Source organism: Corvus kubaryi, unplaced genomic scaffold (genome assembly GCF_017639235.1).
Source record: "Corvus kubaryi isolate FWS band 111438036 unplaced genomic scaffold, C.kubaryi_AGA036_p1.0 37398, whole genome shotgun sequence".
Lineage (NCBI taxonomy): Eukaryota > Metazoa > Chordata > Aves > Passeriformes > Corvidae > Corvus > Corvus kubaryi.
In genome coordinates, this window is record NW_024581137.1 from 37,991,811 (window position 1) to 38,016,264 (window position 24,454).

The 24,454-nt window shown below is 36.1% G+C and overlaps 1 protein-coding gene across 1 annotated transcript in view; it reads right to left on the reverse strand.

Moving 5' to 3' along the window:
* Window positions 1-24,454, reverse strand: part of MINDY3 (MINDY lysine 48 deubiquitinase 3) — a 48,497-nt gene that overhangs the window by 18,435 nt on the left and 5,608 nt on the right. The window contains exons 2-10 of the mRNA XM_042044316.1: window positions 23,099-23,178; window positions 20,957-21,014; window positions 20,349-20,522; window positions 16,728-16,779; window positions 14,737-14,851; window positions 14,230-14,303; window positions 13,680-13,759; window positions 8,911-8,981; window positions 8,588-8,668 (exon numbers count right to left, since the gene is read on the reverse strand). Of these exons, the coding sequence (XP_041900250.1) occupies window positions 8,588-8,668; window positions 8,911-8,981; window positions 13,680-13,759; window positions 14,230-14,303; window positions 14,737-14,851; window positions 16,728-16,779; window positions 20,349-20,522; window positions 20,957-21,014; window positions 23,099-23,178 (785 nt within the window). The remainder of the gene's footprint in view (window positions 1-8,587; window positions 8,669-8,910; window positions 8,982-13,679; window positions 13,760-14,229; window positions 14,304-14,736; window positions 14,852-16,727; window positions 16,780-20,348; window positions 20,523-20,956; window positions 21,015-23,098; window positions 23,179-24,454) is intronic.

Sequence of the window (24,454 nt, forward strand, 5' to 3'; positions counted from 1 at the left end):
TGTATTTGTATTCTTCCACATTCAGACTTTCAAGTTTGAAAGTAGAGCTGCCTTATCAAAAGAGGTCAAAGATGTTATTTTCATTTTGGATGCAACAAAGCTGCTATCGGTATGAAAGGACTAAATAAAGGGAAGAAAAACTTATTTTTCAATGCTTTTAAAAAAGTGGTTAGAAATTGGTTGCTAAACATCTTTGTGATTGTACTTGGATTAAACCCAATTCTGTATATGGATTCACCCTATTTTCCCAGGGATTCCACAGCTGTCACATGTACTAAGGTTCTGTGGATCAAACAACAGCTACAACCCAAACCAATTTTAACCAAGTTCCTGCCATTTATAAAATGACCTAAAGTCTTCTGATAGAGATTCTCTACAAAAGTTCAGTCTGTCATGTCACATGTTTATTAGGCAGTTTGTGAGTTTTGCAAAAAGCAGAACTTGGCACAAAGTTTCAGAACAGGACTACAACAGTTACTATTTTAAAGTGTATTTTTATTACTGAAGCATATGTTGTCATGTTGGCAGTCTCATTTACTGTTTCTAGTTCCTGCATCTATCCCAGCAGGGTTTGGGCACATGGGAATAAAGCAGGCTGAACAGAGAATAAAAAAATACGTAATCCTCCACTTCCAAGGATACATGGTGCCCTGCTCAGCAAGAACATCTGGTCTTCAGACATTTCGGAAAAAAAACATGCAGAGAGACAAATGGCCACAAAATAATTTCCCTGTTGTTTAGCCCAAGAACACTTCACTTAAAAATATCTTTAATAGGCATTCAATAACTATATTTAAAACTGTCTGTTTCCTAAGTTCTGTAATACATTAATGACTTCAGGACATTTTCTCAGGTAGCAAAATTGTAAGGGAAAGAATGATTCCTCAGATTCACTCCAGAACATGTATTTATAACATGTGAGCAAGGATTAACAGCCATTCACAGAGATTCATTTTCTCAAACAGAACACATAGCAGGTAGATAATCAGTTCATAAGCTGGAACTACCATTCTGTCACGTGGTGAATACTACATTCCCAATTCTAAGTCTTAGTATTCCCAGTATCATTATCTGGTATTAAAAATATGCAGTCAGTAGGCCACAATTAAAAGATAAAGTAAAAAGGAAGGTGCTTTGTAAAGCAAAGAATGGATGGTGAGAGTCTGGAACTATCAAGGTTTATGATTTCTACCTCTTGCCTCACGTAAAAGTACATGGAATATGTGGAGAAGTTGTTCATTTCATTTGCCTTCTCTTCATTGTGATACTACAAGCATACTAAATTCCGTATTTTGGAAGACAGTGGTTTAGGTTTTAGGGCTTTGTTTCTACCTAGTATCTTTGCTTTCAGAATTTATTTGATAGAGTGACTTATAAATTATAAAATTGCATTTAGAAATTTCTTTGATGTATTTACTATTTGCAAGCCACTCTGCATATACTACAAAAAAGAATAAAACAACTAAAATGGGTTTCTTTAAAAATCAGTCCTTCCCTGGGTAGGCTGATGTACATGCAAACTAGATGTTGCTCATAGCCTCCTCCTTCAACACACAGGAGGCTGCAATTCCTTCTAGAAGTTCTCCTACGAGGTAGGACCCAACTTGTTACCTTCCAGCCCCCAATTTCAGTTTACATATGAGAGTCATACATTCTAATATGAGGACAAAGAAAATGTACTCCTCAGGACAGCCCTGCCTACAAATGGGCAGGAAATGACCCACCATTTCTATACTGCTCAGTGCATTTTTCACAACAGCTGCTTTACATGTTCACCACTAAAAGCTTTCCACTAAACATAGAGCTAGCTCATGTTCAGAGACAATGTATCCACCTAGCTATTGCCAAAAATTGTCTCATGGAGATGTCTACCCATTAATCTCAGGTTATGTTCCCACAACCTACTGCTAACCTTTAAAAATCAGACAAAAGTTTGTTTCTTAACCAACTAAAATGCAAACTCAGCAAGCAGAAAGTAAACACAGCACACACTTTGAAGGGAACTAGGAAGCTGGAAAAGTAAATTCATGGATGACCTCTAGAATCACTTGTCTTCCTAAGTGCATTTAAATAGACTTGAAATGACTAAGGAGACATTTTTCCTAAAAATGTTTAATGTGATATTTGTAGGCAGATCTTCCTTGTAAGTTTTCCGATTCAGAAGTGCTCCTACAATACACTAAATTGAGAGCTTAGCAATTTGCAGGAAATTCGTTCATTTTCGATTTGTGGATCTAGAAAAGGTTCTCTTACTGCACTGGTTTTCTATCCTTTATTCTCTCACCCTTCCTGCCTTCATTTCAAAGAGTATCTCATGCAACAAGTGGTAGTGTTTTATTTTCTGTTTTTATATCTAAACGTTGCTGGATCGAAAGTTTCTATTGGAACTGTGAGAACTACTCCCCACCCCGCATCTTACAAGTTTTCATCTAGGTGTGGAAACAACGTGCCCAGAGTCAGTACAAAGGCATTTTCTCATCTACCTGAGCACAGAATAGTATCAAAATGTGTAACATTTCAGGATAAACTCTTTTCAGTAAGTATAGCAACTCAGAGGAGCTTTGCCTTCTCCAGTATTAAAAAATTCTTCTAGTAAAGCTGATGTAGAGACCATCAAAAGTTGTGAGCGGACAGGGAGATCTGGTATTTCCTAGCAGCTATCAGAGTTGGCTGAGTATTCAAACAATGCGGGAAACAGGAAAATAAAATGAAACAAATATTTGTCCTGACCAAAGCTAAAAACTGTATGATGGCTGAAGTTTCTCATGAAAGCCACCTCCACTTAAAACCAAAACTACATTTCTAATTAAATAAAAAACTGTAACCAAACAAACCCCCCCACCCCAAAAAAAAACCCCAACCAAAATAAAAAAAATCCCACCAAAAAAACCTCAGAGACTTCATAAATGACAATGCACCATGACTTTGGGCAAACTGATGTCATGGACTGGTTTAATTAGAAACAATACGCCACCACACACTGTTGCAGCACCTATAGAGTCTCTTTTACTAGAATGAAAAATTAAGACAAAATCTAGAAGTTACTTGATAAATGCTGGTGTGCAAATCACTGATGTGAATGTAAAAAGTACAAGCTCTCCTGTAAAAAACCTTCCAAACAAACTATAAAAAATTGTCCAGAGGGACCTGTTCAACGAAAAGGACCACACACCTGTAGTACGAACAAATCAATCCACAAGTAAAATCAGAATAGACCCACAAGGAGCAGAACAAGGTTTCACAGTTAAGCTCTGTGATCTCACAAAGCTAGAGTAAGGTAGAACTTTTCAGAAGTATTTTGAGATGCTCCCTGACAACAATGAGACCTCAAAACTGGCCTTTCTACTACTTTCCAAAACTCATTTGGAATTGCTTATGAACTGCTGTGTTATTCAGAACAACTTAAATTCATTTAGCAATAGCATTTACACTACAGATCTTAAACCAACTAGTAGAGTAACTTAAATTCTTTTTGGGAGCCCACAGTTCCCAAAGGAAACACTCTCCTTTAACATTCATTTAAAAAAGGGGTCTCTTCCTGCAGAAAGGAGCTCTCAAATTAACAGCCAATAGAAATATTTGAAGATGCAATGTTGATTTAGTCAGGTGACAGCTCTTGTCAAAAATGAAACAGCATTTGCCTCCCTACTCTTAAATAGCACAGAGAAAATGGGAGTCCTACTTTAGCCCAGAAATGATTTCTGCAGTTGCCTCACACATCTACATCTTTTCCATCAGTTGTCCAGACTGTCCCAACCAGAACCAACTCCTCTTACTCCTGAAAACTAAAGACGCTAAATCCACACGCTCTGTAACCATTTCCTGAAGTGGATTTTCAAAATGTGATTTTATTCTCTGATGAAAACATACTTTACCTGCATTCACTGGTCATGGGAGCGAAAAACAAAAGGAAACGTGTAGATATTTTTCCTTACCCTTCCAAAGCAGAAGAGTTCTTAAGTTAAAGGAAACACATAGGTTACTTTTGTAGAAACCAAACTTGTTAACATATACTAATAATGACTGAATTTTTACACATGCATCTTATTTTCTTTCATGACCACTGACAACCTCTGTTGGTGTTCGGACCTTAAATGCTGTACCAACTAACACTCCCCCTCAGTCCAGTTCTTGTAAACACCACTGAGCCACCTTTAGGCTCTCCTATAGCCGTGTCAGTGTTCGCTGCGGTGCCCCTCAGCTGAACTCTGATGAAAAAGATTGTTTAGGAAGAGAAGTGAATGTTCTTTCTTCTGAGAGACAATACTATCAAGGATGCAGAAAAAAGGCCCTGAGAATATGTAGAACAGGTTACAGTGATCAAAGTCAGAAAAATAAAATCTGAAACCAGTGTGGTTCCAGGACAGGACATTTTCCTTCAAAAGCAGTAATTTGTAACTTACTCAGATTTCTCAGACAGAAGTTTTCTCTGCTTATCTAACTCTTCAAGTCTAGAAATGCTACAATGCTGTAACTGAAAATGGATAGCCAATTCTGTTGAGGCCTGTGTGCTCAAAGACCTAGAAACAAACTAACAGAATTTTAAAAAGAACTTACACAGCTGAAATGTCCCACAGTTAGTTTCAATCACCTGAAGTCACCAGACCGACCTTCATCCATGCTGTCTTTTCACTTTCAATGGCATAGACATATAACTTCAAATGAATTCAAACTTCAACACCACGTGGATTTGCATGTCAGCAGACAGTATTTAGAAAGCACCTATTAACCTCCTGTTGTTCTTCCTATTGTTTGCACTGGAACATTTTCTTGTTATATTTTGCATAACATTTCAACTTGTTGGTATTCTTTCATATAGTCTGACCACACTTTGACATTCCTAGAAGTTCTGAATTGTCTCAGCTTGTCGTAACTTCCTATATTATGAGTACCATAAAAATAATTAAGAAGTGCCCCTACAACATTTCATCCAGAACATCACAGCCTTATTTAGAGCTACCCCACTTCCTACTCTCTCTTATCCCTACAATAAAAGAGTAAAAAAAAATACAAAAAGACTGTAATGATAAAGCTGATTTTTAGAGGACATTTACAGCACCACATATTTCCCTTTGCACCGTCTGACAGAGCATGCAGGGAAACTCAGTGTGTCAGATGAAAGCTTCCTTGTTTGCTTTTGTTGGACTGAAGCCATTTGAAAGTCTTCCTATTCACTGAAAGGAAGGGTGGGCAGGGAAAGGCAGAAATGATGGCTGATTAGATTTAGTAGCCTATGAAGAATCTACATACTCACTTTTTCAGGCAAAATCTACCTTGTTGCAAATGCATAGCCTGTGACCTCTAAGAGTAATAGCCACACTTCCTTTTTTGGAAAATGTTAAATTTGGCCTGCTGAGCATTAAGCCGCTTTCTGACTTTATACACACATATTTGTGAAGAAAAGAAAAACAATGTGATGGTACTACTTATCGTTCTTTGCTATGAACTCCCCCTGCAATGATTCACAAAGTTTTCCAACTCTATTATGACACACGTAAGTATCAGAGTTCTGAAGAACTATTTAAGTAATGCAGATGTTCTCATGTCCTTTCTGACTTCAACATTTACTCATGTGCAGAATAAGCTGTAGTATTTCTGCTCAACCCAGCCTACCTTAAAAATGAATTTATGGTAAGATGCGAGGTTTCATTTCAGGTATTTCCAGATTCTATTTTCTTTCCAAAAGGTCTAACTACAAGTAATTATTTGGCTGATGAGAAACTGGCAAAGTCCCAGACATCAAAACTATTGATACTGTCTTCAATAAAAAGTGCTTCAATCAAAATTGCTGTTTCAATGAAGAAATTATTTGTTATTTCTCTCTACCTCAAATCTCTCTATTGAAACAAGGCTAATAACTCACAGAAATGCTATGACAATCAAGATGTGGAGATGAAGACCATGCAGGTAGAATAAAATTTACTCTTTTAGTAATAGGAGAAACTGCTGACCCACTGTAGACTTCTCTTAAAACAAGGAATTAACTCAACAGCCTCTGTTTAAGGCTACTTCATGCAGCAGCAGTTACAAAAGAGCTTAAGACCAATTACATACTTTAGTTAACTCATTTTCACTTGAAGCTATAAGTGTGACCTTTGGCCAAAGATACTGTGCTGCAGTTTGCTCACTAAAATCCATTGAAAATATACAAAGTTTTAGGATGGCAGCTATGAACAGGTTTATTTATTTTACAAAATAAACCACTTCTCACAGTCACAGCTACAAACGAATGGTCCACACTTAGAGTAGCGCAAATATGTTCTGGCAGACAGCAACAGAAGTCTACAATATTTAAATCAAAATGTTCTGAGATAGGAAAGTGCGGTGGTTAATCTTTCATTCCACTGATAGGAAACCAATGTTTATCATTCATCAGATGTAAAAAATCTGAGTACTAAAGAACAGCAGCCAGCTTTCTTTATGTAAAGCAGTATGCAGAATTTGAGTAAAACCTTTTGCTTGTTAAACCTCCATGTTCAAGGAAAGATAGCAATGAAGATTCTGCTCTGTTCCCTAATTTTCCCATGCTAGTTGTCTATAGCAACAGTAGCTGCTGTTTCTAGATTTCCAGACCAAATTACTCAACTAATGACAGAAGTGACTACTGTTCCACTTAATAATTGCCTAACATTATTCTATTTAAAAATACGGCTTTATGATCCTGTAAAATATATGCAGCTTGAAAGAATTAAAACTTACTTGGTTTTTTCAAACTTAATCTGCACTGGTTTGGGCTCCACAGTTCATTTTTCTCTTCCCATTCTGAAAATTACTTTCTCATGTAATCAAACTCGCCATCCTCAGGATCAAACAGACGATGAACCTACATCCTCAGTATCAAACACCATCTACACAACTACATGTGCTACTTTAACAACTTGCTGATTAACCACTGGCAATGAATTCAAGTTTTTTCCTGTAGTTTTTGACATGTAGCTTCAATTGATACAATAATGGTTTGTCAACACAATTTGTATTTCCACTGTAGCTGACATCTCTGCTCCAACAGAAATGCTCAACGACTGCTACTTTAGAAAGGGTGAGGTTAGATGCAAATTCAAAAACTATGAGCTTTTACACATCTTCAGCTCCTGCTCTGCATAATAGTAATAACAATGACAACAAAAACTCTAGGAAATTCTTTGCCAATACCATGTCAATTCTTCTGCTTTTTATTAATCACAAGCTGAAGTTTTCCACAGCCTAAGTGGAGTTCAGTAAAGAAAGGAGAACCAATTGGAGACAGCAGATATTGATATCCAGTTACTCTAAACCCAGGAAACAGCCTTCAACACTCTAAAAAAAAGAGCATTAGAAGTGGATTTCTGTCTGGAAATGGTCTCTGCAGACACTAAACATTAGCTGTAACAACACTGTGACAGGAACACTGGACTGGCATAACAGAGTGATTATACCTATTTGCACCACACTGCTGTCTATATGACAAAGTACTGACTTTGGTGGTATCATTCAGAAAAACTGTGGATAAAATTTCAAAACTGAAATAAAAAAGCTTTACTAGGAAAGACTGGGGAGAGAGTAAAGCAGAAAAAAAACATCCAGAGGAGAACAAGGATTTTTCTGTTTAACGAAATAAGGAAGAAAGAATATTTATCAGACATTAGGGATTAAAATTTGAAAAAAAAAATTCAATGTGTAACACCGGCTAATTAATTTAAAGGATTTTTTAAAATTTAAGTTTAACGATAAAAAAATACTACTACAGATAAACTTCTAATATACTGTGGAGGTTTGTTTTTTAATAAGAAAAATCTAAGCATTTATGCTGTCTTTCTAAAGATTAGGCAAAAGTTTTACTTAGGGAAATTCAACAGCTCGAGAATTTACAGCTTTATCTTTGTCATATGTTCTAGTATTTATTTTCAAGATTTATAACTAAAGTTTTAAATAATTTTTAAGATACTAGGTACAGGAAGGTTAATTTCTAGTAAGTGCCAATAAATATACTAGTAGGTACCATTCAAAGTTTCAATAAAACATTTAATCAGAAACAAGTGTTGTATAAAAATAAAATTTAAGAAAAACAGCTTACAATCTTCAACTAAAGAAACAGAAATTGTCTCTGGAAAATCTGGTCTAATATCTTAAACTGAGAGTCCTCCCAAAAGCATTTTATGTTTCACAGGCTACAGTAGATATCTGATAGAATATCTGATAAAATATACATAAAGAATTACTGTGACAGTCCTGATGTCTATTTTTAATCTAGAACAACCGACTACAGATTAAAAATTGTGAAAGTACTGTCAGGGAGATGAAATGACTATGTAACTCTCTCTTGCACGACAGAAATTTAAGACAGTACTTATCCCAAGCATGGTGTTCCAAAACATAAACTACCCCCAGCCCAATAAATTAAGCTAAAACTGAAAGGCTTCACACTGAAATTTATGAGATATTGATGAAGTATGGAACAACTCGGCCTTCAAGGGAAGGCTTAATTAAAACGTTTAGTGACTACGTTTTTACATTAAAGCCACATAAAACTCACACTGTAGCAAGATCTGCACTTTGAATTTATGTGGTGTTTATCTGCCTGAGGTTACCAAAACCACATCTAACATACCTTGGCAAAGAAGACTGTGAGGTGTGTTTCGCTGCCAAGTATCCAAATGGGAAATTTTGGAGATTTCAAATAGGAGCCAACCTAAAAAGGTACAACAATATCAAAAATACAAAGCAAACCCAGAAAGGCCATCTAGTTAGTGACCAAGTTAATGAGAATTCAGTTCGTTTTCAAAACAGTTGAGACTCCACTGATATAAAATGTTCAATAAAATGACATAAGTGTCTAACTTGCATACAAGTAGTATTAACAGTAATAATGTTAAAAAAGCCCGAAACAGCTTAATGAAAGAAAACTTTTAAATGATGTAGAAAACAGCTTACCTTACAATATCTCAGAGATTCCATCAATGTCAAAAAGCCTACTGTTGCCTGTTTGTGTATGCCAAGAAGTTCTGTTCAAAAGAAAACACAAAAATTATTCAAGAAAAATCTGCAAATCCTATTTTAAGTCATTTTTTCTTACTTTCAAAACTGGTCAAGTAATAACAACTTTAAGTTATGCAGTTTTAGTAACAACAGCAAATCATAAAGATACGGTAAAAAATGGTCATTTCTCTCTATACAAAATAAGATTTCTCTATATATCTCTCTATGAATAGTATCTCTCTATAAAATAAGATCCAGACTCATGGTTTTAAGAGCTTCCTGTTGATAGCCTCTTTTCAAAAACCGTTGGATTTTGTAGGGGATGAAGTACTTGCAACTTACATCACAATTATTCTTAGAAAAATCTAAGAAAAACAGCTATCTCGAAAAGGAGAAAATCCCATATATATCAACATATGAATGTTTCTTCGCTCTCCCTCTTTTTTTCTTAAGAGTTCCTTGGCCATATTTTTCTTAACCATTTCACATTCTGAATAATAAAACATAATTTTGCAAATAATAGTTTTGTTAGCAGAAAAACTAATTTGATTTTCAATATTGACTTCCACTTAAAGCTCTCTAACACACACAGCTGTCAGGAACAGCCGAAATATTTATGTACTACTGATTGGAAAAGCACTTACAGAGCCTTACTTGAGGTCCTCTAATAAAGAATGAGAAAGTACTTCAAAATTCAAACTTCAAACATAATTATACAGATTTGGAAGACGCTCTGGGCTTTCATACACGTCATCTCAAGAGCTCCAAGTACTGTCTGCTTGGAACAGCTCTGCTAGATCCCCAAACATTGTCTAACCAGCAGCACATACCTGGAAACATACACCATGATCAATTTAAGAAGATCTGGATTTCCTTTTTTTTTAGTGAACACTGACTTTCATATTTGAAAGTTCCCTCTAAAACACTAAGTCTCACCCATAATTTTTCACATCAATTATTTGTGTACAACAGCATAAAACTGACATCTTAATCCATAGGCTAAAGCCCCAGGACCATAGCAAGTGAAAGAAACCACTCTGAATTTAAAAGGTTTCTGGATTTGCAGAAGTCAACTCTGCAGCACCAGGCATGCCATACTCCCTTCACCAACTTCAAGTGTACCTAACTGAATTTCGCAACAGTGCAGAACAATTACAGTAATGGTTTAACTTTTTCCTCTACTGTTAAGCAGCAGTCGCCATACATCCAATTCTGAAAATCAAAAACCAAAAAACTTCCAAACATGAGCTTGTTCACTACCTTTGTGTCTGCAAGTACTCCTTCATTAGAGTGTCAGCTATACATATTAAAAGGATCTTTTCAGTGTAGAATTCTTTCATCTGAAAGCTGTGCTTTCAGAGATTATCTTCAAACTCGCTTGGAATTAAAATATTCAGGGGATGCGTAGATTATCCCTTGCAAAACCCCATTATCTCACTGATTTATAGCTGAGTTACTATAAATTGACACATGCTGGGACAATTCATCTTTTCTTTGAGCTGAGGGAAAGAGAGCTATAGCCCAATTAAAAAAAAAACTAGTGAAGATTCCTGCAATCTAGGGAACAGCTAACATACGGAAATAGCATACTTATATGCGCAATGAAGTAAACAAGTGGCAGAAGTAAGCAACAGTACATGAGAGAAGTAATTTTACACACCACATATATTTCTTAAAAATCATTAGCAGAAATCAATGTAGAGTTCCGTCTGCTAAACAAGGGCTTCAGATGTAGGAGCCAATGCCTGGGTGCAGAACAACAAAGTCACGTGTAAACAATATTTATTATGCAGAAAATTATTCAAAATAATTCTATGTTCCCCTGACAGATAACCTCATGAGAACTGTGACTGATGACTAGAGAGAGCTGGGATTTTGGCTACAGCAGTAGCCACACAGTGTGCGTATTCTTTATAGTTAGTAGTCAAGCTACACAGACTGTGTATCTGGAAGCTCCTAGGTTAACTTCAGTTTGTAGTCACTGGCCTACCCATGCCTCCTTCAGAATTAGCCAACAGAGAAGAGAGACACAAAAGCAAAAATCACTCTCAGATGATTTACAAAGAAGCAATAGGAGACTAGCATTAAGTCAAAGTTTATTCTGTGAATATCCTCATCCCACAAAGAGAGAAGATGACTGGAATGCATCTGAGAACACCAAAGACCAACTAAGAACATGAATATTTATGCCTCTTGCCACAAAGTTAGTTTCTCTTGCTTGGAAAAGCACTTTTGCGAAGCACTCAAATTCCTGAGCACATTTCTGTCACCAACCGCATCAGCACAGCGCCACCGAGCGGCCACACCGACCCCACAAATCCCTGGCACTGCGTGGGAAAAGCAGATCCAGCACTAGTTGCATTCATAGGCAATTGCTACAGCGCATGTAGGAACAACAGTCCTAAAAAAAAGTGGTAAAAAAAAAATTACCTCCCCAGATCTTCCCACTGTGGACAGCTGTGGCAAGAGAAGAGATCAGAATAAGAAGAAAGGTTTAAAGGAGAACATGTAGATAGTCAAAGAAGAGATATCATTTCACTGGCGTATTTACCAGCAGTGGCCAAGAACAATTCCAGTTAATAACTTCTACCCTATCTGGAAAATATGCAACACTGTGAGAGTCAGTGCGCTGAGTACAATCTGCAAACACATGGTAATTCCTCAAGTTTGCAATTCAGTATGTTCTTTTGTCACTGCTAAAATTACTAGCAGTACCTTTAAAATGCCTTATAAATAATTTTAATAATTTACTTATTAATTCAAAACTGCTTATCTAAATAGTTGAACAAGAGGTAAAGTGACTTTAGATAACTTCTGAATAAAAACGTATTCAGTCCTTGTTATTTTGATACCTGCAACCCTTCTACATGAAAAGCTCATAAGCACTGACAGGAAAGAAGCTAAAGGTTTTACACACAGAGAGAAACAAAATCCATGAGAAATGATCGAAAAAGAAAAGATGACAAGAAGAATTTTTAGGTAAAGAAAATTTGACAATGTATCCAAAATTCAGTCTTGCTAAGAAGTTGTGAACAGTAACGGCTGCTCTTTATCTTTCTTTTTGATAGACAACAAATCACTTGGTAACAGATATGATTATAGACTTAAGACAGTGAATAAGCAGGTTCTGACTGTAATTATCCAAGGGCTTCAAGAAAATTGAGGGCTCCCAGCAGTAAAGTCCAATTACTTCACTGGTCAGGAAAACTAACAGGACACAATACCAGATCCTTAAGAAGTAGTAAAGATCATTTTTTGCTCCTCCACTCCCCACAAGAAGAGACAGACTCTATGGGAGTTCTGGTTCTAGGTTTTTAGGGCAGAACTGACTGAGAACCTAAGTGTGGACTATTACTGTGTCCAAAGCAAGTTCAGCATTCTCAGAAAAGAAAAAAATTCCAACTTGGATAACTAAGCAATAAGGCCTACCAGAAAGATAATCTGAAAGGCAAACGAGGGAATGAACTCACAGTATTCAAAACCAATACACTGAATTACAGAACAGCAACTTATCCTAATACAAAGGAAAACTGCAAGAACAATTCAGATTGATTGATCAATCATAATATAAAAATTCAGACTGATAAATCATAATCAAAAAGGGAAAATTAAAAATACTGAAGAGAACACAGAGATAAAACCCAGAAGGCTAATTGAAACAAATTTCAATTAGAAACTGGGGTGGGGAGGGGATCAATGACAACAATGTCAAACAGAGGAAAGTTAGACACAATATCCAAATGATATTCTGTAAGTCTTTTAAGTACAGGCTGCGTGGAATCATAGCCAAGTGCAGTATGTCTCAAAGGAGATTATACTACTTGTTCATTGCCAAACCAGAGCATTTTGATTCAGGTCTTGCATGGATCTGTCCTGAACCTCATTTCAAGTAAACATTTTCAATGTTAACTTAGATGATGGAAAATCATTGTAAGAAATGTGCTGATGAACCTGAGATGGACTTTGTAGCAGTGGAAGAGAAGATGTGAACATTTCCACAGTTTAAACTGTTCCTGTTTTCATATAATCTCTATTTGTAAAATTAAATGCAAAAAACACAAAAGCCCTCTAATCATGAGCCTCCACTGAACTCACTCCCCTTACGTCAATGTCTTTCCTGCACTGGGGAGCCTAGAACTGGACACACCACTCCAGAGCTTGTCCCACAAGTGCCAGATAGAGGGAAACAACCACCATTTCTCTCCAGCTGCTGGCTACCCTCCTAAACAGCCCACGATGCAGCTGCCCTTCTTTGCCAGAAGGACACACCTGAGTACAACTCAATGCCCACAAGGACCTCTGGTCCTCTTCTACAAAGCTGCTTCCCAGCCAGCCAGTGCTGCCCTGTGCTGTTGCATGGGTTTATTCCATCCCGGGTGCATCTCAGGAGATTACTGTCAGTCCATTTCTCTAGCTTGATGGGGCTGCTCTGAATAGCGGCCCTGTCTTCAAACTTCCCAAATTGCAGAGATTCCACTCCCTTCCATCATCCTGGTCATCAGGTAACTCCTACGTTCAACTGGTAGCTGACAATCCCATATTCACTGATACTAACATCAGCAATTTTGTGCTAGTATGTTTTATTTCCATTTGAGGTCTACTAAAATCAAAGGGCAGTAAATAAGGAGACTATCAAAACAGAAATGGAACACATTCCAAATCTATAGGTCAGCATCCCAGAGTATGTAAAAATTACGAACAAGCACAAACTAGAATCAACTTACTCATTCCTGAACATTCTCTGTCTCCATCCCACACGTTAGAAACAGCATGTCCCGTCAACAGCAGATTAATCAAACTTTGGCTATACAACAGAAAGAAATTATGTAAGACATAAGAAATTAAAAAGGACGTAAAACCTATTTCAAAAAAAGTGGTTATCTGTAACAAATTAAAAAATTATTGGATTATCCAGACAGCCAAGCAGACATTTTATAACTATTTTCCATTTACTAGTGTGTATTTCTAGTTCAGGAACACTAATAATCATCTCCACTCTTTCAGACACAAGCTTGATATGGAATGTAGCCCTGAATTTGAGACTTATTCTTCTGAAATTTCAGCAAAACCAGAAGCATTTCCTCAGAACTGATACAGTAAATGGAGTTAGCAGTGAAAAAAAACCCACGCTTTTCAGTGTTGCTTTTGGTTATTTTAAATTTGTAATTGAACCTGTCTTTTAATGTCAGTAATTCCCTAAAAGAATGATCAGTTACATAAAACATAAAAAATTACCCCACATATCTATTTTAAGTGGTAGCAAATGCATTTTACCTTCCATGACCATAAACGGGATCTATCAATGGCTCAGTTGCATCTTCAATTTCATTTCTTATGTTTTCAATACCCTGTAGAAAAATTGCAAACATTTTTGCTATCTTAAGGAATGAATTGCAACATTTATACAACAACAGAATGCAACAGTAAAATATTGGGAGGCTGATGTTTTTACATGAGTTGATAACTAAACAGGCTGCTTTCTCTTCAAAGGAATATGTTTTCAAACATCTTGTAAGAAAGTATGTTTTCAAAATGTGTAAGTCTCCCAGATCAAAAGAGAAAAAGACAAACCAAAACCCAAAAAGACAAAAGGCTGGAGCCTTTCAAATTTTTAGGCTGGAACTGTACTGCAACATAAATGAAGACACCATTTCATCCATTTATCTGGACTTAGTTCATCAGTTACTGTTCATCTTTTACAGAAAAAGGGTTACATGATCGAAGTTTCACTTAACAAAGAAATATAAACCAGACACAAAATATATCAGGCAAACCACAAACCTTTGTCAGTATTACAGAATACAGAAAGAGCAATACTCCAAATCTGTTTGTCCACGCTGAATATTGATCCCAAACTGCATCCTTCAGTTCAGGGAAGCTTTTGAATGCTCGTTTGCTAAAGACAAAAAACAATAACAAACAACAGAAAAGAAGTATGTATTTAGGTGAAGCATTAGAATAGTGTCACAAACAAGAAATACTAACACCTAACATGAAAATATCAAAGTAAGAGTAGAACAGATCTGGTGTTATATACAGAATGACACAGCAGCTCTTCTGGAGTTACTGAAACTGCCATAGAGTCATTAGTATTTACCCATCTGAAGATGATAAATAATTCTGGAGCAAAATGCAAAAATGAACAATTTTGAGATGCAAACACTAACCATAAAGTTACATACACGTGTGAAAGAGCTGAGTGGCTTGCACCACTACTGTAACTCTATAAAACACTGTTACTGAAATTGCAAATAGATTGTATGTCACCAAAATAACATATGCATTATATAGTGTTCTGAAAGACATTCGGCCCATAAACAAGGGAGAAAAAACCTTCTACTTAACCAGGTATGACTATCTTCCAGGCTTTTGAAGCAATTATTGTATTTCCCATAAGAATTTGAATTTGTTAGACTCTTGCTCTGGAAAAAGCAAATTGTTCAAAATATTGAACAGTGCTACATTAACATTTGGGACACTATCTGGCTGCGTAATATGGTGACTATCTGGATGATAAGGTAACACCATGCGATCATATGTTTAAAAAGAAAAAAACTGAAATAAAAACCAAGAAAAGGAAGAAATTAACCAATATCCCAGTGAAGCAATACACTTTCAGTTTCTTGGGGCAGTTAGAACTAAATACTACATTTCAGAACACAAGCATTAGTTTTTACTGAGTAATTCAAACTAGATCATAGTCTCTGCTTATCTTACACGAGCAAGTATATTATTTTCTTTCTGACTTCTTGCACACTTTTAGTAAACTTTGTTTAAAAAAGAAACAAACATCTACAAAAATACATTCATAGATGGGTTTACTCTGGCTAATACTTGATTTCTAAACATCCTTTCTTCATCAGTAGACACATGGCATACAAAGTATGCAAGGCAAAGCCAGTTCTGAAATTCATCTGATGTCTAAAGGTAAATGCCAGAGCATTCATTCCCAGTGAGAACGACAGAAAAAAATAAAAGTGGGTATCACAAGTGCAAAGAGTGAGGGGGTGAGCAGGAGGGGAGGGGGAAGGGCAGGAAATTACTGTTTTGATCAGATAAGGTTATAAAACTTCTATGGACTCCTCTTTCTTATTTCCTTATATGACAATGGTTTAAAAAATAAACTATAATTACTACTGATAAAATAAACTGTGGGTATTTCAGTTCTAATTAGCAATATTTTCCATCTCAGGTGTTTTTTGGAATTCTGCTGCTCTTCATTTCTTCTTAGGGGATTGATTTGTATAATATTTACCCAACTGTTCACTGTGAAAATAAAAGGCTCTTGCCTTTAATTATAAACTCACTAGAACTGTCAGTTCTGTGTTTACACCCCAAAAAAAGAACAGTGTTTAAAGTATGAAACAAAAATCAGTCTTGCATATGAAACATTTTAATAAATGTTTCTTACGATATCCCAAATCAGGAAATATACTAGAGGACATTACATAAATATTGAGGATTAACATCTTTATTATAAAATATTGATTAGCTGTGTTCATATACTTGAAATCCACAAACTATCTGGCCAATTTATCACATTACATTGCTTCAGTTTTATTTTAAAGCCTAATACTTATGCTCAAAATAATATTCCATTTTAAATGGTTAAAATGCAAAGAAAAACAACAAAAACCCCCAAATCAAAACTTGAAATCCATGTTTAACCTGATGAGTAACACACAAAGTTCTTCAGCATACCCCTTTCAGGCCTGTGAATATTAGTGTAACTTCAAAATATTGTATTTTAAATGTTCCAACATATTACTTACTGAATTAATGCATGAAATCGCTCAAAGCCAAGCTCTTCGACAGCCAAGGCAGCTATACACAAGAGACACTTTTCAGCACTACACATGGCAAAAAAATGACACAAGATACACACAGCAAGCTAGTATACTTTCAAGCTCTAATTATATTTTTAATCCTCCCCTGACATTTAAAATTAACTGATTAGTATAAACTAATTTACCGCAACATTAAGATTCCACCATACAAATTAGTGAGAACATTTCTATTTCTACTAATCAATTTATTAAAAGCACAAAGCCACTGGAGTGCGTAGTCTTGGAAATATTTGTCATATACTAAGCTGTTGATTTTGTACAAAATGTGGCCGTCACAAAGTCACCAAGCATATGCATACTATAGATATAATTTTGCAGGTCAACAAGAAGTACTACTTCCTAGAAAAGCAAGCACGATTATTTGCATCATTTTATCAGTGTAGATAAGCTGTATTTTTTCTCTGAATATACACTTCTGTTACTGAAATTGAGGGCTTTTTCTTCCCTTTAAAGCTTACTTATTACAAACAAAAAAGTAGACTAATTCTACACAGTGTTATGCATTCTGTTTTTAAGCAAGTTCTTGCTGTTTTCTTTCAATAATGGGTAAACACCCTTTCAGGTTAGTGTTGCGTCCCGGACATAAAAAAATACAGCATTAGTGTCTTCCCAAGTTCAACACAGGCTTTATACCTTTCTTTTTTCTTTTCTTTACATTTTTGCTAGTAGAGCAATACACAAAACAGACAGATCTGCTTTTTGATAGATGCCACTTGATGCCGAATATTTAAACAATGCCTGATCACCTAGCGACTGAATGTGATTGCATACAATTCGGTTAAGATCTGAAGCCATTAGGGCTAATTCTACTGATTGATTCTTCCCACCAGAATTCCAGAAAAGGCATTTTATGCCCATTCCAATTGTATTTTGAAAGATGCACTTGATTTGCCCTATATGCAAATACAACTGATTCTCAGGCAACAGATTATTTTCATTTTCTACTTCAGAAACACAGCAGTAGCTGTCTTAAGAGTTTTAGTTTTTGTCATTTGAATAACTATAAGGAATTGCTTAGATTACCAAGACCAAAACTGGACTTAAAAGAATGTATTTTTAAGACATTTTTATAAAATATGAAACAATGAATCTAAATTGCAGAAAATTCTGCAGAAACTGACCTTGTTTGAAGAACACATGTTTTTGTAAGCAGAAAGTTAGAGGGACTAACTCATATAAAGCAATCTTTGAACCTGGGAACTTGCACTACTAAGCCAACGCGTGGCCAACAAATGACTGCTATACACCACAAAAGCAGATGAAAAATGCTGTTGCATTCAGTAAGTGTGCTCGAATCCACCTTTTGTTCACACACCAGGATGATAGGCAGTTTCATTCTGTTACTAAAGAACAGAGTGAAATGCTAAGAGAATTACTATTTGAAATAAAGGGAAAGAAGTAGAAATTCTAAAGAGAAGTAGAGCTATACATAACTCAAACAATGCTAAATAAAAACAGTGCTTAGTGGAATGAAAAAGAACAAACAGCAAGAGAACATGAGATGTATGAGAAATACAATTGTATAGAAACTCTGTAAAATTATGCTCTATCATGCTGTGTCTAACCATATTTCATGGCTTTATTATAAACATATCACCATATTCAATTCCCAAATAGCCTGCCATATGGAACTGTATCTGCAATACTCCCTGCTCACCCAACTCATCTCTTAAGTTCTATCAACTATGACAATGCCAGTTTCTATTTTTATTGAGTACAGCAGCCAAGAAAGAAATAAATTTATCCCTTTGCACTAGCAGTTACACAACTCTGCATTACTACAATATCTTCTCCTCAACATCTCTGTCCCACCCCTAACCAGGTTAAGAAGATGGTTCACAGTTAAACAGCAGGACAGAGGAAGGGAAAAAAGCCCCAACCTCACTAACATATCTTAAGTTGGTAAGTGTATTGCAATATACATAGAAGGCAAAATACTGTACATATGAGAGATGCATTCAGCGTCTAGCAGGGAATGTAGAATAAAAACAATGAAAGAGACTAACATCGCCTATGGCACAAGCAGACTTTACATGGTAATATATCCTGGTCTTCCTTGAGCACATTCTGTGTTATTAAGAACAAGGCAGGCAGAACTTGAAGACTTAGACAGAAACATGAAAAATGTAGTTATGTAATAGAATGGATTAGTTCCTAAGTATCAGTGTTGAGAGTAATTATTAACTGAGTGTGTGTTTAAAAAGACTGTTGAACATTTTCTATGGTTAAAAGCCCTTTGGAACTTTGGAAGGCAATACATTAAAAAACAGGACAGTAAGATCCTGTAGATAACTAGTCTCTGCTTCACTTTCTCTTCAAAGCAAACTTCGTATCATTAGCAAGAGCTTCAGAGACAACTAAAAAATGCACAGAAACTAGGACTTTCAGAGTTACAACTGCCTTATTTTGCAAAGGAAGATTTTTTTTTTTACAGCGAAGTTGCGGATACAACTTTCTGTATAATACTTTTCCTTACTTAAAAAAATGCTCACATTGGAACTCTTATGCACTGGCCTTCTGTTTTCCAATTAAATAACATTTTAATTATTGTTTGAGCCTTCTAAAGCACAGGGAGCACTCGTTGGAAGCACATGAAGATGACTTCTAACAATGAGCTCCAGCACCACAAACTTCTGTAACTAGCTGTACACATAAAAAAATCTATTAATACAATTTTTACTTTGCAGTTATGCCACAAACTGATGAATAACATACTCCTTGCATCAAAAGATGGCACCTCTATAAGCAACATGTTCTCATGTGAGGAGTTTTTCATACTTAAGGGACCCATTGCGAAAAAAAAACTGTTAAGAAAAAGCAGCTTATCTTTTAACATATCAGATCTCTCCTGTTAAAAGATTAATAAATACAACTCTCTGATCGTATGTGCACAGATAAGCTTGCCATGTCACTGGCTCTGCAGTAGTTAGATATGACTGGATGCCTCATCTTAGTGCAACAGATGATGTTCCCCGTACCCTTGATGTCAGTAACTAATGAAGGAATCAAGCCGTTTGCAAAAAGCAGGTAACTGAAAAATTCTAATCTACAAAAAAAATTATTATAATTTACTAGAAGGTGATTTAAACTGTTTGGTACTGCACAGACAAATGGAAAAAGGCTATTTCTCCATAACAGGGGATCCAGAATATTTTAGAACAAATAAAGCATTGAAGAATTTCCTACAAAAACTCTTCTAAAGCAACAAGTGACAAGTTAAAGTATTCTTTCAGTGTTAAGAAGCATGTAGATGTTTCAAAATTAAAGATATATCAGGTCCCAATAAATTACAAAATAAAACTGAAGATTATGGAAAATGCTGAAATTCTAAAGAAACATGTATGTTAGAACTCCAGTGATAGACAGCCCATTGCTTTCAACAAACAGGATCAATGCCTCAGATTTGTGTGTTGTAATTAGTCTTTTACTAGTGGAATCACTAATGCAAAAACTCCACCTGTGAATAAATAAAAAAGCAGTGGGCCCTCAAAAACTATGCAATACTTCACTAAATGATGGGCAATTTAGCATAGAAATGCATCTTACAAGGTTGTTCCTCTCGACGACTAGATTCTGCAGGACTTTCAGAAATACTAGCAGTTTCTTCAGTTGTTTTTCCTCTTATCCATGTTGCCAGACAGTATGACTCAGAATTATCAGAGCAAGCCATTTCCAAAATATCACATAATGTATGACAGAGAAGGTTCTTCTGCTCCTCTTCTGAAAGATCAGAAACCCACATGAGTTTGATTGCTGAGAACCACTGTCATACATAAGCTACTAGTATCTTTTGTATACATTAACACTATCTAAATAATTATTATTTTTATCTCATTAATACAATGTTAATTGCTCTTTGACTACACTGGACCAAAGATTATAAAGCTATCTTTCGAAAAATATGGTTTTATAGGATTTCTAACCCATTCCCTTTCTTAATAATGGATTTCAATTAAATATTTATAGAACACAGAAGCATTAAGGACAAGCACAGAACTCACAGATCGGAGTTCTGAAGCATGTAGTATACATATGGTACGGAAGCATGCAAACAAAAAGAAACTGTGAAGTATTTTAAATTCTTTGAACTAAGATACGCTTTACAAAAAAATAAAATGGAAAAATAATGAGGGGAAAAAAAGAGGTCACAGTACCTGGACAGTCTCTCCAAGTAGACTTTTCACTGGTAAAAAGCCTCTTCAAAAGGAATGCCTTTGGTATCAAAGAATAAAATATTATTAAAATACAAGACACCACCAACTTTTACATCATGTCACAAGCTCTACACCAAAGCATTTTTGCATGTTATTAGAAGAGTTTCAAGCTGCTTATCATTCAGTACAAGAGTCTGAGCCTGCCCTGCTTACTGACTTTTCCCCATCAAACTAGCCACAAAGGCGGCCTCATAACTACATTCAACACTAATGATTTGAACCTCAAGCACGCTTCAAATACACATAATGCAGACCTCCAGACTCACGGGACTGCAATAATGGAGGCACAAATATTTTTCAGTATAACTGATCAGTAGTACAAGACATCTCTAGTCACTAAGACAAATCCCTTTAGTGGTTAACAAGCCCAACTCTTTTAATCATTGCAAATAATAACCTGCAGATCAGGTTAAAGAAATCCTATGCATCTCTGTATCCCTGCTTTGTTTTATCATCAATGCTAATGCTGCAATTAAAAAAAATTGCTCCAAGTTACAGAGAGGGAACAATGAAAGAAGAAACTTTGTGGAACAGTCTTGGGTTTTCTAATTACTCTATAAGATGCCATTTCAGGTATTTGAAGCACCTTAAAAACAGCTGGTTCAACTTTCACTGCTTTCTTGACATGCTCACCCTGTTCTCCCATTACAGATTTTTTGCACACCCTTCTAGTAATTACAGCAGCAGCAGGCACTGCAAGATCTGTTTGATCCCCTCCTCCTTTCCTAGCTGGAACCCAACTCACTTTTAAATATGCTTTAATTACTTAATTTCAATGACGTTTACCTATGTATCATCTAAAAAACCATTTGTCTACAAGAACATTTTATACATTAAAGACGTGGCATTGCCTTTAAAGAGCTGGCTGGTCCTATTCTTTACTCTCTCCAATCCCCCAAATAAAAGATTTGTAGTTCTAACATCAAAGACCAGACACTCTGCATCTGGTTTTAAGACTAGAGAACTAGAGAGGGCCATGCTATGGAGTGCAATTCATAATAAAATAGCTTTTTATTGATTGTTTGCCACTTAAACAAAGGCGCTTCTTCCTGTGGTACAAGTCTTTTGGTGGGACCAGCATTTAGAATGGCAGAGGTTTTATGACATTGTACACACCAGAGATGAAAACAATTCCACAGCATCAGTTGTCTGACCCAGTTACCTTCCAGTTCATGACCAGATTCACTCTCTGTATGACTTAAGTATGTCCCAGATCAGTGCACAAGGCCTCCAATCAGATTGAGACATACCTACAGAATTTGATCTGTGTTTAGGAAGAGTCAACAGCAGGTTACCAGAAAAAGTAATCTCGTCCATGACTCAAAGCCTGCCTATCTCTACAAGGTGCTCCTACAAGAATGAAGAGCAGTTGCAGTTAAACAAACTGCTCCGGCAGAACAGATCCAGCCTACAGGTCCTACATCCACCCAGCAGTCAGAGCTGCCCTGAAAAAGCATTGCAAAGAGCATGCACAGCCTGCGAAGGTACAATCGAGTAAGAGAACAAAAAAATCACAACCACAGTTGGTTGAGCGTATCTGCAGCACAAATAAAATCCTAAGCACGTTATCAGGGATAAAATATATTCACCTGACATATTTTAATTTTCTGCTAATTAGAACTTTAAAAGTATAATGTTTCCCTTTCAGTACATGGCAAACCTTGTTAGATTTGAAAATCAACTACTTCAAATATTTCTAATACAGAGTTACAAAAAAAAGGCAGACATTGTGACACAGGTATTGCCTTAAGAGCAGGGAATTCAAGAGATGTGAAAGGATTAGCATTAAATTTCTATCTGATCTTTTCTTCCTCCCTTCTATAATGCATTCTTGATTTTGAAGTTACTTCTACTTGGATCAGCCTGCTGCATTTCCTCAAACAAATGTCCTTCTGCAAAATTATAGTTCAAAATCAGCCCATGCCCATCTCTGCATTTTTACAGAGATTTTGCCTCCTCCACACTTTAATTATGATACAACTGATCTGCAATTTTGTTCGTATTTGTTTTAGCTCCAAATACATAAAGAACAAATTTTGGGCTCACTAATTTTAAACCATTCCTATAATAAATGCATCGTACCTGCACGGGTGCTATCACTGCACAAGGGCCACCTTCAAATTGTTCTAATGCAGTTGATTCAGAGTCGCTAAAAACAAATCCTGTCAAATGAAAAAGAATTTTATTCAGTGAAATATGTAAACAAGCACATGTTTAGGTATACTCCTTCCCTAAGAGAAATGACATCTGACTTATTCACCTTTAAAAATCAGGTTTCGGTTTCCTTGATAATGCAACTGTGTATGGTTAAACTGTCTGAAGAAGTTATGAGTACAGATGAAAGGAAGGAATTATTTATATCTGCAATTAAATCATGACCACAAAGATCCAGCAGCAAGGGTTTTAAACAAAAGAATTTCTACTTAAACCATGTTTTTTATTTTATTATAGTTTCTTATCAATAAATTAAAATTTGTGTTACTATTTTGTCTCACATATGTAAAAAAATACATCTTGGAACCTTCACTGAACATGTATAATACACTTTCATTCCTGATGAAGGGCATGGTATGCCTCCCACTGAGCTCAATTTTGACCTACCAGTGCATCCTATTAAGACTGAAATATGCTGACTAGCTTTACTATTCACTTGTAACCACTGAATCGAGCCTCTTAATGGTGTTCTTTCACAGAAGATACACTGTGTTTACTGAGATGCAACATCACCTATTTTCCCCCTCCAGCTTTAATGTATCTGTATTTCAGAATTATCTTACAGTCACATAAAAAAGCAAATACTGGAGCAATTACCTCAAAATTGTTTCATTACCACCTTGCCCTTAAACTTGTCTTTAAGATAAGGTGATTCATAGCTTTCATTTCTCATGGATAAATGCACATGCAATTACCTTGATGGAGATGATACATGGCAACTCACAGCGAGTGACGCTGTACATTATCCTTTAAAGGGATGGTAAGACTGTGCCAAAGTCATTCTAGTTCACTGTAATCTAGAAACCATGCAACTGTAGTCAACAACTAACCAGCAAACACAAGCAAGTGGGGGCAGGCAGAAAGGGGGATACACATGCATCTTGTCACAGACTGACTGTCAGTCTCAGCACAAAGAAAGTTCAAAGCTACTTTCCCACAACTTCTCCTTTTCCCAATTCTATATGATTACATGCTGCCATTTCAAAAGCATCTCTAAGCCCTGGATGTGAGTTTGAAGTGAGGAAATGCATCCCCCCACAATACAGCATGGCAAGTAAGTCATCCCAAGCAGCAAGAGATAAGACTACTGCATGTTTTGTAGGCCATATTTCATCACAGAATGGTAGCTGTCCCCCAATAATGTGAATTTTTTGTTTTAAAAAGGATCAGCGTAGCCATGGGATTTCCGCTGGATCTGACTGAAGGCTCCAAGTTCCTTTTTAA